We start from the raw sequence: 12,698 nt of genomic DNA on the forward strand, positions 1-12,698 counted from the left end.
TTTATTTATTTTTTTTTTTTTTTTTACGATTTCTGCCATACAAACAATACAAGAATTTTTTCAAACACGGAATGGTACCTAACAGAGTGAAAACAGATTATACCGAATGATGTGAGAGAAAATGAGTTAAAGGTTTGAATGAAAGAACCACAGCTGAATGAAGAGAAAGAGCAAGCAATTCGAGAACAGTTCAAAGCATATTCACAGCACAGCAGATAAAAAGCATTTTTCAGGTCGACATTTAAAAAAAAAAAAAAAAAAAAAAAAGAAAATCCAGCTACAACCACTGAACTGGTCCCTTACAAGGCCTTCAACACTACCTATTTTCTGCACTCTCTCTATTCTCACATTTAAAAAAAAATAAGTGGACCGAAGGTTTCTGAAAATGTTTTCCATCCTCCAAGCAAAGTTTTTCATTGGGTTTTTTTCTTTCAATTAAGAAGAAAAAGAAAAATCTGTTCATATGCCGACACTGTACTGATCACCAAGTGACTGACGCATTAAACCACACCCCCACTTCTGACCCATGAGTGCCTGTTTGAAACTTCAAGCTGACATAGTCTTAAAACTGGGATCATCTGCATAAAAAACAAAAATGGAAAACACAAAGCAGATGTCATCTGCAGTCATGCATTTTCACATAATTACAGAATCAGGTGGCTAAAATAAGGAACCATGCTTGCTAATACAGACAGGCACATTTGCCTTGGTATGCGAGCGAGTAAAAGCATGCAAATACGGACTACTTCTTCAGACGTACTGCTCTAGACAAGCGGTTTACAATAAAAATCACGTTACAGTCATTTGGGAGCTTGGCAATACAAGTACAAATATATAAAACAGACCAATTTAATAGGTTCTATAAATAATTTTGAATAGTTGGCATCTCTCTAAAACATTAAAGGGGTCGAAAAACACCCGTTTCATTAGCGTATGGGGGCGACTGATGAGTAGGCCTACAGCTGGTTCAGTTGAGTCTTGAAGTGTTTTTCCAAAAGCAAAAGATGTCAAAAGTTTAATTAGACAAATGGAAATGCCTTCAGTACCTTACTGAATAAGAAAAATTTACATGAATACCGATTGTTTTTTTGAGTTCTATTCCAGTTATCATTGCACTAATCCTCAGGATGGAACATAAATAAAAGCACAACAAACATTAAATATTAACATGAGGCAGAATAGCAAACAAAAAGAAAAACTCTTTACTCTTTAAAAAACAAATACTGTCGGTAGGAAAAGTGCGCACAGTCATATTTTGAACATGTTGACTCAGTAACAATAGGAAAACCCGTTCTGAATCACGAATGAATTCAAATTCATACGAAATGAACTTTAGCTCAATCTAATGAGATGAAGCTGGCCCATTAATCCATCACTTCATTCAATTCATTATTATATTACGATTAACATCACGTTGGCATGATGCACATAAATTCAATACAGCTCTGCCTGTCACATACTGCAAATAGCGGTTTCATTTCATTATTTTGTGTTAGCCACATACATACGAACACAACGTGTAAACTAACTGGTCAGGTGACTGGTCGGGAGGGAGGAGGTTGAACATTTCACTCGCTCCTTACTAAAGCTACACACTTAAAATGTCCTTCTCCCCATAGTCTATCACTGCTCGAGAGCGCCCCCTAGCATTCATCAATGGTGAGGCAGATAAACTCCTGAATACACTTTTTGTACTGCTGTTCTGTGGGACTGCTGCTGGGATATTGACCTGGCTGTCCGAAGGGACCGTCCGCTTCCCGCATCTCTTCATTCATCCGAGCTAACCGCAATCTGACAGAGACAGAGAGAGCAAAACATGAGTTCCGTGCTAAAGCTTCACATAATAGATTGACCAATGCCTGAAAGGAAAAGAAAGTGCTTGACATACAGTGTGACTATGTCTGCGTTGGCTGCCTGGACGGCGATACTGAGAGGGTCCTGCCCGTCCTCATCGATCTCCAATTGAGAAGCTCCTCGCTTTAGGAACAAACACACCTGTCTGTGGACGCATAAACACAATAGTTAAATTATGTCTTACAGTAATTGTTAAATTAGGTTTTGCAGAAACCCTTCAGCACCTGTGATATCTAAAAGATGCACTGTGTATTATTTGATAAGGTAAAGGACAAAAGCAATAGGCATTATGAATGATAGCATGCCTATGATGCAAAAAATGCTATCTAGCAGCTCACTAGATTAAAGCAATAGTACACGCCAAAAAAATCTCTCATCATTTACTCACCCATGCCATCCCGGATGTGTATGACTTTCTTTCTTCTGCTGAACACAAACAAAGATTTTTAGAAGAATATCTCAGCTCTGTAGGTCCATACAATGCAAATGAATGGTGATCAGACCTTTGTAGCTCCAAAAATCAGATAAAGGAAACATAGAAGCAATCTGTATGACTCCAGTGATTAAATCCATGTCTTCTGAAGCAATATAATAGGTGTGGGTGTGAAACAGATCATAATTGAAGTCCTTTTTTTTTTTAATACCCTAAATCTCCACTTTCACTTTCACATCAGAAAGTCACATGTGGTGCCAATCAAGTTTCACTTTCACAACTGAAATTTAAAGTCAAAGTGGATATTTAGAGTAAAAAAACAATTAGAGAATTAAATATTGTTCTGTTTCTCACCCACACCTATTATATTACATCTGAAGATATGGATTTAAACACTGGAGTCATTTGGATTTTCCTTTATGTGATTTTTGGAGCTTCAAAGGTCTGATCACCGTTCACTTGCATTGTATGGACCTACAGAGGTGAGTTATTTTTCTAAAATTCTTAATTTGTGTTCTGCAGAAGAAAGAAAATCATACACATCTAGAATAACATGAGGGTGAGTAAATGATGAGAGAATTTTAATTTTTGGGTGAACTATCCCTTTAAGGAACAGAGCTATTATGTGCTGCAGCATTGACTCAGTTCTCACCCTGTGTGACTCAGACATGTGGCGTGGTGGAGGGGTCCCCGTCCTCGTACATCCTTCTGATTCACATCTGCTCCATTCTGCAGCAGGAACTCACAAGCTATCAGAGAACCCTGTGAGAGGGATGGAGATGGAGTGAGAAATATGTTAGACATCAGCAGAAACAGTCAGTAAAATAAACACAATAGAATTGAATTTAACCCCAGATATGATGTGTGCATTTCTTTCTTCATTTCAAATATTCAAAATGTAAAAAAAAAAAAAAAAAAGTCTTATATTAATGTGGATAGCCAACTTTAAGTAAGCAGTTCGTATGTTAATTGCCCCAAAAAGTGTAAACACTGACTCTGTGGCGCAATCAAAACATTGCAATAGAATGTACAGTGAATGTTCGGGAAACCTTTTTGAAAACAGTCAATATATTTGCAATTCCATTTGGAGACACTAGTGGTGCAGAAATTGACACGATTTAACATGACAACAGGAAGTCTCACCCCTAAGATGGCCTGTATTAATGGACTCTTGCTTTCATCCTCGTCATTGACAGAGTTGACATCTGCACCATGTGCGAGTGCCTCAGCCATGACTGGCAGGTTCCTGGCACGTGACGCTTTATGGAGCAGTGTGCTTGGGTCAAGCTCTCGCAAGTCCTCCGGATCTGAAGCTTCCTGCTCGATATCAACCTCCCCACTGGACTCATCAGAGTCTTCACACTCTGCAACGAAACAAAGATGATAAAGAGGGAGATGATAAAGAATGACAGATAGAGGGATTTACTGAGGTACAAGTATGACTCAGGTTACTAAGTTGGCTCACCCTCCTCAGTGACACTGTCCACCACTGAGCCGAATACCAGGATGTCCGTGCTGCCATCAGTACTGCCGCCAAGCCCACTGTCACTGCTGAGACCTGCGGGGCCAATGAGTGCCAAGCCAGGGACACGTTACTCACACTACAGCCTTCTCAAAAACAAACCAATGCTTGACTAGCCATTATTCTTTTTTAACTATAACTGGGTGAATCTTACGAATACATGTGTAGGTCACACCCAAAAAAAAAAAAAAAAAAAAAAAAAAAAAAAAAAGAAATATTTATTTATTTATTGTTTTAAATGAAGCTTATTTTAAAGGAATATTCCGGGTTCAATACAAGTTAAGCTCAACTGACAGCATTTGTTGATTACCACAAAAATAAAAACTTTCGCCCTTCCTTTAAAAAAAAAAAAAAAAGAAAAAAAATCACAGTTACAGTGAGGCACTTACAATGGAAGAGAATGGGGCCAATTTATGGAGGGTTTAAAGGCAGAAATGTGAAGCTTAAAATTTTATAAAAGCACTTACATTAATTCTTCTGTTAAAACGTGTATTATTTGAGCTGTAAAGTTGTTTAAATCACAACTTTTTCAATCGTTTTTGGGTTTACAGCGTTACGTTGTCATGGCAACAAAGTTGTAAATTTGGACATATCTTTACACAGAAAAGATTAGTAAGCGATTTCATCACACTAAAATCATATTAACATGCATGTTGTTTACGTCTTGTGGCTTTATTTTTTAAACAGTGAGAATTTTAATGTTTACGTACTGGCCCCCATTCACTTCCATTGTAAGTGACTCGCTGTAACACAGATTTATTATTATTATTTTATTTTTTTTAAAGGAGGGAAAAAATTTTGTGGTAATCAATATTGTGCCAAAAATGATACAACTTGAACTTAACTTGAGATTTTTGCATGGCAACATTTTTATGACAGTTATTGTGTCTGGACATTTTACTTGAACTTTACCCATTATTCTCAATGGTGATTCTCATTAGAATGTTATAACTGCAACAAAGCAATTTTTTACTTTACTATTTTTTTGTTTTGTTTTTTCATATAAAAGAGTACAAATAAAAGGCAGTACAACAAATGCTACCATAATGTGGGGGGGTGGTGTAATGTGATTAAATGTAATAAAAAATGTCATAATGTAAAAAATCTTAATGGTCCTAAAAATAGAAATTTTAAAAGAAAATACAATTCTTTATTTATAACTTCGCTTGATTTTGGGATAAAATATGACCCAAACATATTCTCAATAGGGTTGTAAAATTTTCTAAACAAACTCACAAATATCAGAAAAGAATTAAATACATTAAGAAAAGCTGAGAAATCACACTGGTGGGGCAACTTACTACGAGGCCCTGAGCCTGTGTCAAAGTAAGAGAAGAGGGAATCAAGTTCATCTGGACAGAACAAAGATTCTCTTCTAAACTTTGCGGCTGCAGCAGCTGAGGACAAGGAGAGAAGAACAGGGCAGGTGAGTGACCAATTTATCCAATAAATACTTAAACCAACTGTGAATGTTTAGAAATGACCAGGCAATTACCAGCAGAAAGTTTTCCAGGCGACACAATGCCAGTGTCGTGTCTGTATCTCCGTCGTGTTTTAGGAGCTTCTCTGATTTCTCTGATGGAGCTGTTGTACCTCCTGCACTTTTTCACGTTCCAATGATGTAATTTTCTGCTGCCCTCCACCAAGACCTCTGAGCCACACATCTTCTTCAAAAACTTCCTCTCCACATATTTTGCTTTGATCCACGCTTCTTTCTCTTGCCTAAATAAAACATGCAACATTGGCTATTATGACAACATACTGACATATAAAGGAAAAATCATCATAGTTATTTATCAATCTGTGTCACCAAATGCACTGGCAGAGAGTAAGCTGCAGGCTGACCTTGAGCTGTTGGGACCAGGTTTCTTTAGTCCCTGTTCTTCACATGAGCCTTCATAAATCTGGTTGATTACTGTGTTGCCAAGCTCACACATTAACTAAAGAGAAATCAATCATTAAGCAGTATTCCATCAATAAGAATAATAATGATAATAATAAAACACAATAACCATAACCATGCAATGACCATGACAATAAACATTTTAATTTCATGGAAACATGTCCTGGCCACATTTCACCCCCCCCCCCCAAAAAAAAGAAAAAAAAGAAGAAAAAAAAAGAAATTATATATTTGCATAAAGAAAAAGAAGTCTGTTTACAGGATCATAAGGATCTTTGCATTAGTTTCATGACAATTATGCACATTTTACCCCCAAATTCTCATTAATGTAACAGAATCATTTTTTAAAATTATTATTTAAACATTCATAAATGAAAGAAAGTAAAACAAACACTAGCGTGATAGATATATATATATACAGTTGTGCTCAAAAGTTTGCATACCCTTGGAGAATTGGTAATATATGTACCATTTTTAAAGAAAACATGAGTGAGCAGGCAAAACACATTTCTTTTATTTCTTATGGGTTTCATATTCAACTGTAGGTTATAACAGAATGGCACAATCATAAAACAAAACATGGCAACAAAGAAAAAAATAAAATGACCCCTGTTCAAAAGTCTGCATACCCTTAGTTCTTAATACTGTGTATTTCCCCCTATAGCATCAATGACACCGTGCAGTCTTTTGTAATAGTTGTCTGTGAGGCCCCAAATTCTTGCAGGTGGTATAGCTGCCCATTCGTCTTGGCAAAATGCCTCTAATTCATGCAAAGTCTTCGGTCGTCTTGCATGAACAGCACGTTTGAGATCTCCCCAGAGTGGCTCGATGATCTTAAGGTCAGGAGACTGTGATGGCCACTCCAGAACCTTCACCTTTTTCTGCTGTAACCACTGGAGGGTCAACTTGGCCTTGTGCTTAGGGTCATTGTCGTGCTGGAAAGTTCAAGAGCATCCCATGTGCAGCTTTCGTGCAGAAGAATGCAAATTATCTGCCAGTATTTTCTGATAACATGCTGCATTCATCTTGCCATTAATTTTCACAAGATTCTCTGTGCCTTTAGAGCTCACACACCCCCAAAACATCTGATGGTATTCTTTTCACTATAGGCCTTGTTGACCCCTCTCCAAACATAGCGCTAATGGTTGTGACCATAAAGCTCTATTTTGGTCTCGTCACTCCAAATTACAGTGTGCAGAAGCTGTGAGGCGTGTCAAGGTGTTGTCGGGCATATTGTAACCGGGCTTTTTTGTGGCATTGGCGCAGTAAAGGCAGCTCCTTTTTGTTCAAGTATCGTCGTATTGTGCTCCTTGAAACAACCACACCATCTTTTTCCAGAGCAGCATGTATTTCTCCTGAGGTTACCTGTGGGTTTTTCTTTTGTATCCCGAACAGTTCTTCTGGCAGTTGTGGCTGAAATCTTTCTTGGTCTACCTGACCTTGGCTTGGTATCAAGAGATCCCTGAATTTCCACTTCTTAATAAGTGACTGAACAGTACTGACTGGCATTTTCAAGGCTTTGGATATCTTTTTATATCCTTTTCCATCTTTATAAAGTTCCATTACCTTGTTACGCAGGTCTTTTGACAGTTCGTTTCTGCTCCCCATGGCTCAGTATCTAGCCTGCTCAGTGCATCCATGTGAGAGCTAACAAACTCATTGACTATTTATACACAGACACCAATTGCAATTTAAAAAGCCACAGGTGTGGGAAATGAATCTTTAATTGCCATTTAAACCTGTGTGTGTCACCTTGTGTGTCTGTAACAAGGCCAAACATTCAAGGGTATGTAAACTTTTGATCAGGGCCATTTGGGTGATTTCTGTTATCATTATGATTTAAAGGTAAGCCAAACAACTATGTGACGATAAATGGCTATATATGATCACTATCCTTAAATAAAAGACTAATAAAAGTTTTTTTTCATGATCAGTCATATTTTTAAAATCAATGCCAAAATTTCACAATTTCTGCCAGGGTATGCAAACTTTTGAGCACAACTGTATATATATATATATATATATATATATATATATATATATATATATATACACACACACACACAGTATATATAACCTCGTGCCACCCTTCATCCTTCTGTGTGGACTGTGTTTTTTGTCTTTGCTATACTCTATGCATAATTTAATTTCATTTAAACCGACTGATCTTAGTTCAGGACAATCTGGGCTGTCAGTAAAGGGTTACACTTTGACGCACGGGTGTCATATGACAAAAAAAACATGGCACGATCTCAGTGTCTTTGGGAAAAACCTGGTAAGAAACCTCATTAAGTTTTTACATTGAAACCTGTTTGAGTCAAAAAGATTAGAATCTCTAGTTCCACCGGATATGCCATTTACAAAATTTGAGCGATTTCTGTATCGAGTGAAATGGCAAGCTGCTAAACACAATGACCACTGACTACATGGCTATTTTCCCCTTAGAAATCCTATATTTACTATGCATTATCACACTGAGAATCAATGGGTTTATCCAAAAGCAGAAACATTTTGCTTTCAGAGGCTTTATGTGGAATTAGGATGAAAATAAGGTGCATATTCTGAGACCATTGCAGACAGACAGCACACTGTAGGTTAAGTCATTCACTAATTGGGCAGCAAGGGAACAAGGGAGCATGGGAGCATCCTATAGCTTTTCCATCCGACCAATAGTTCAGTTTCAGGTTGCAGATGATGTTTGCACCACTCAAATTGTTTGGCAAACATGGGACAATGGTAATCAGTACACATATTCAGAATTTATAATGTATCATTTTATATTAACATGGATGGCAGCAATTGGACGATGCTTGGAATTACTTATTCAGAATTAATTATGCTAATTTCTGATTGGTAAAATACTTAAGCACTGGCTTTCACTTGTTTGTTTGACAGTGCAAAGAGAGAACATTGAGATTTTGTTGCCAAAGTAGAAAAAAGACATTGTAACATAAAAGTAAAATCGAGTAAAATCATTTTTATTTGTATAGCTTTATTTGTGCTTTTCCCGATACATATTGTTCTGTAAAGCAGCTTTACAGAAAATCACTTTACTGTTATGTCTGTAATGTCTCAAAAACATGAATAGCCAACACTCCTGGAAATGTAAACAATATGATATTAAACAAAATTCTGACTTTCTATAGCTTGGTATTATTTAAAATTTCACAATTTAGTCCCACGTCCCTATATGAGGACATCAATTTGCTCTTCAAAAAATTATTCTTTTTTTTTTTTTTTGCATGTTTGTTAGGTGCTGCTAGTTACAAATCAAAAAGGGAAATAGATAATGCACACAGCAATAACGCTCAGGTCTCAGGAGGATATATATATATAATATTCATTTTATTTAATATAAATTCATATTTTAAATACTTTACCATTTAATATAATAAAACGTCTTTATTTTTTCCACAATACAGTAATGACAATGAGATTTGTTTGATTTCAGTAATGAGAATATGAGGGGAAAATTTGCTTAATTGTCATGAAAATAATGTCACAGTGTGGAAAAAAACGTAAAAAAGACAATTGTTTTTTTGTTTGTTTTTTAGGTGAAATAATACCCAGGAATTTTGTTGACAGGTTTCTTGAGAGTCATACATTTAGAAGGTCTCATTGGGGTCTTACCTTCATAAGCTCTGGTTCCCATGTATCAAGAGTTAAAGACCGAACCTTAGAGCAGTGGACACCCAAACTCCTGCAGAGATTAAATACAAATCTTAAAATTCCAACATGGGATTAATTTGAAACATGATCAATGTGGCACTATTCAGATTTGGGACATTTTTTTTTTTTAATAAGATATCCTGTTAGATTCTGCTGTGACATGAGACAAATAAAACTCTTTTTTTTTTCACTGTACTAGGCAAAAGCCCTAATGGCAGAATATGTCTGTGTTTGCCTCCTGGCGAAACCTGACAGAATTACATCTGCATCTCCATTTGCAGGCCCCGCTGTGTCTGAGTAAATCAAATCTAATGCCCCAGTGTCTTATAAGGCCGCTGTATTATCTGTGGTCACGGGCACCCGTCTTTGAGAAGGTGGGAGAGATTTAATCTGATTAGCAGGCTGGCGCCGGTAATCCGCAGAGGAACTGATCAAGCAAAATTAGGTGCTTCACCATGAGGGAATGATGCAGTATGTGTACATAAGCGTCATATACTGAAGGATGAGGACCTGCCCTCCTGTAAACCCATTCTGCTGTTTGGGTTCAATCAGTCATGGGTGATATATGACGCAGGTGTTTTTAAGGCCTGCCTATCTATGGTCAAATCAATATGGAGGCAGATGGTGCCACAGATGTTCAGGGAGTCTGTTTGACGACTGTATGTTGAATGATGTTTGCCATGAGTACAAGTAACATAGCGGCCTGATTTATATGGCTAATCCCAACACTATATAACTAACAATATCAGATTTGCAAACATAAAACTGCAATAGTTTAAAAGACAACATGAAATGGCATTTGCGATGCAAATAATGCCATAATGTGACGTACCTCAGAGTGAAACACAATATTCTTTTGAAATAATGTAGGGAGAGACTTAATTTGGCTCTTGAAAAGTGATAATATTGATTAATATTATTATTTGTTTGGCCTAGGTTACGTCACCCAAAAATAAATTAATTTTAATGAAAACATTTTATTTGTTTACACCATGTCCTAACCAGGCAGGACAGTTCTCTGTGATGAGTAAATTGTCTGTACATATTGAAAGCAAAAAAGCTGTGCAATGCTGCAAAATCATAACCAATCAGAACATATTTGATGTCTAATATACAGCTATGTGGAGCGGAATTTTGGACCAATGAGATTTCACCATGGGTGGGGTTGCCCAGCACAATGCGACAGACATAGAAACCAAGTGATCGACGATGTCTTTTCGCTCAGTGCGGCTGCAGCTGGTAAGGGCAAAATGCAATAAAAAATGCAAAACATCAACAAGCCATCAACCTCTCACCTGTGAATGCCAGAGCACTCGATACAGAGCAGAATGCCCAGGTTGATGCTGGCCCAGCGCGGGTCAGCCTGACCGCAGTCACAGCAGATCTCGTTTCCTGGAAGAGACTGGACCCGCTGTAGAATACTCTCTCCCCTAATAATACGCTCCCTTGGCTCGCTGGCAGAGTCTATACTGCTCGTGGAGGGAGATGCTGTTCTATCTAAACGCTGTGGAATGGTAGAAAGACATAGATCTATTTAAGATATTCTTACTTGATATGTTTAACTATGGAAAACTTCCAACATCTTTTTAGAAATGTTTTTAATTCTGATCTTTGGTTATAATTTGTTCCTGTAGCTCAATTGGTGCATGGTGCTAACAATGAAAAGGTCATGGGTTGGATGCCCAGAATAAAGAATACCTTGAATGCACTGTAATTCGCTTTGGATAAAAGCATCTGCCAAATGCATAAATGTCATAATTGTGTGGCACTTGTTTTACACGTCATTGACACTTCACTGTAAAAACAAATTGAGCAAACTTAAAAAACAATCAAGGCAACATGATGCAGTAAGATTTTTTACGTTCTCTCAACAACTGTCTTAACTGTCCTCAGTAACATTGCTTTGTTTATTCAGTGTGAATTTGTTTGTTCCCTAAATGCAAAAATTCTTGTTGAGAGAACAACTAATTTCCTATTCAGCCAATTATCGTTTCGCAATACGAGAACTTTTATTGTATTACCATTTCTATTACTTTTACATGAAGTTAACTGCAGTCTTTGCTTCCAAAGAGAGGCATGTCTTGCAAGGCAGGGCACTACATACATAACTGTTTGTCATCGACATACAATAGACCTCAACTTATAACAAACAAAGCCTCGATAACGGTGACAATCAACAAACTTAAAGGGATAGTTCACCCAAAAATGTTCTCACCATTAACTCACCCTCATGCCATCCCAAATGTATATGACTTTCTTTCTTCTGCTGAACACAAATTGTGATTTTTTCTGTAGGTCCATACAATGGAATTGAATGGGTGCCAAAATGATGACACTACAAAAAGCGCATAAAGGCAGCATAAAAGTAATCCACACGACTCCAGTGTTTTAATCTATATCTTCAGAAGTGATATGATAGGTGTGTGTGACAAACAGATCAATATTTAAAATGCCCCAGTAGGGGGCGATATGCATGAAGAATGTGAATCACCAAAAATACAAGAAGAAGAATGTGAAAGTGGAGATTGACTGAGCAGGGAGGAGAATTTATAATAAAAAAGGACTTAAATATTGATCTGTTTCTCATTCACAACTATCATATTGCTTCTGAAGATATGGATTTAACCTCTGGAGTTTTATGGATTACTTTTATGCTGACTTATGTGATTTTAGGAGCTTAAAAATTCTGGCACCCATTCACTTGCATTGTATGGACCTACAGAGCTGAGAGATTCTTCTAAAAATCTTTGTTTGTGTCCTGCTGAAGAAAGAAAGTCATACACATCTGGGATGGCATATGGGTGAGTAAATGATGAGAGAATTTTTATTTTTGGGTGAACTAACCCTTTAAGTTAAAAGTTGAGCTCCTAACATCACCACAGTACAACTGACTTTCGGTGACAACAAAAAAACAACAATAAATAAAGTCAGCAAACAGCAAAAATGCCTTACATAACTGCATGAGTTGATTATATTGCAATGCATGCTGGGAAATCGCAAACCAATATTGTTCAATATGAAATTGTTTGTTCAGACAACTCTGTTAGGCTAGTTGGGACACAATTTGGCAGACTATTGTTGGTCCAACATGTATTTTTATGTAGATGCAAAGTATTTGGTCGGACTGACCTCTATGTAATAGTTTTCAGAAATCTCTCTATAGGCAGAAGCGATGCTCGCCTGAACCGCCTGGATCCAAGCTTGACGGAGTTTCTCAGATTCAGCCTGTAGCATACAGCTCCTGATGGGGGAACATTGATTTGCTATTAGAAACTTCTCATACATTAAACATTCTCATACCTTCTCATACATGAAAA

General features: G+C 37.1%; 1 protein-coding gene across 1 annotated transcript in view; it reads right to left on the reverse strand.

The window, feature by feature from the left end:
* The window catches only part of acap3b (ArfGAP with coiled-coil, ankyrin repeat and PH domains 3b), a 105,490-nt gene continuing 92,792 nt past the window's right edge, over positions 1-12,698 (reverse strand). Inside the window, exons 14-24 of the mRNA XM_051676468.1 lie at positions 12,511-12,622; positions 10,677-10,885; positions 9,343-9,412; positions 5,655-5,749; positions 5,305-5,531; positions 5,111-5,206; positions 3,753-3,845; positions 3,431-3,651; positions 2,940-3,049; positions 1,889-1,999; positions 1-1,791 (exon numbers count right to left, since the gene is read on the reverse strand). Of these exons, the coding sequence (XP_051532428.1) occupies positions 1,644-1,791; positions 1,889-1,999; positions 2,940-3,049; positions 3,431-3,651; positions 3,753-3,845; positions 5,111-5,206; positions 5,305-5,531; positions 5,655-5,749; positions 9,343-9,412; positions 10,677-10,885; positions 12,511-12,622 (1,492 nt within the window). The 3' untranslated portion in view covers positions 1-1,643. The remainder of the gene's footprint in view (positions 1,792-1,888; positions 2,000-2,939; positions 3,050-3,430; positions 3,652-3,752; positions 3,846-5,110; positions 5,207-5,304; positions 5,532-5,654; positions 5,750-9,342; positions 9,413-10,676; positions 10,886-12,510; positions 12,623-12,698) is intronic.

The sequence above is a fragment of the Myxocyprinus asiaticus genome, chromosome 37, assembly GCF_019703515.2.
Source record: "Myxocyprinus asiaticus isolate MX2 ecotype Aquarium Trade chromosome 37, UBuf_Myxa_2, whole genome shotgun sequence".
Classification (NCBI taxonomy): Eukaryota; Metazoa; Chordata; class Actinopteri; order Cypriniformes; family Catostomidae; genus Myxocyprinus; species Myxocyprinus asiaticus.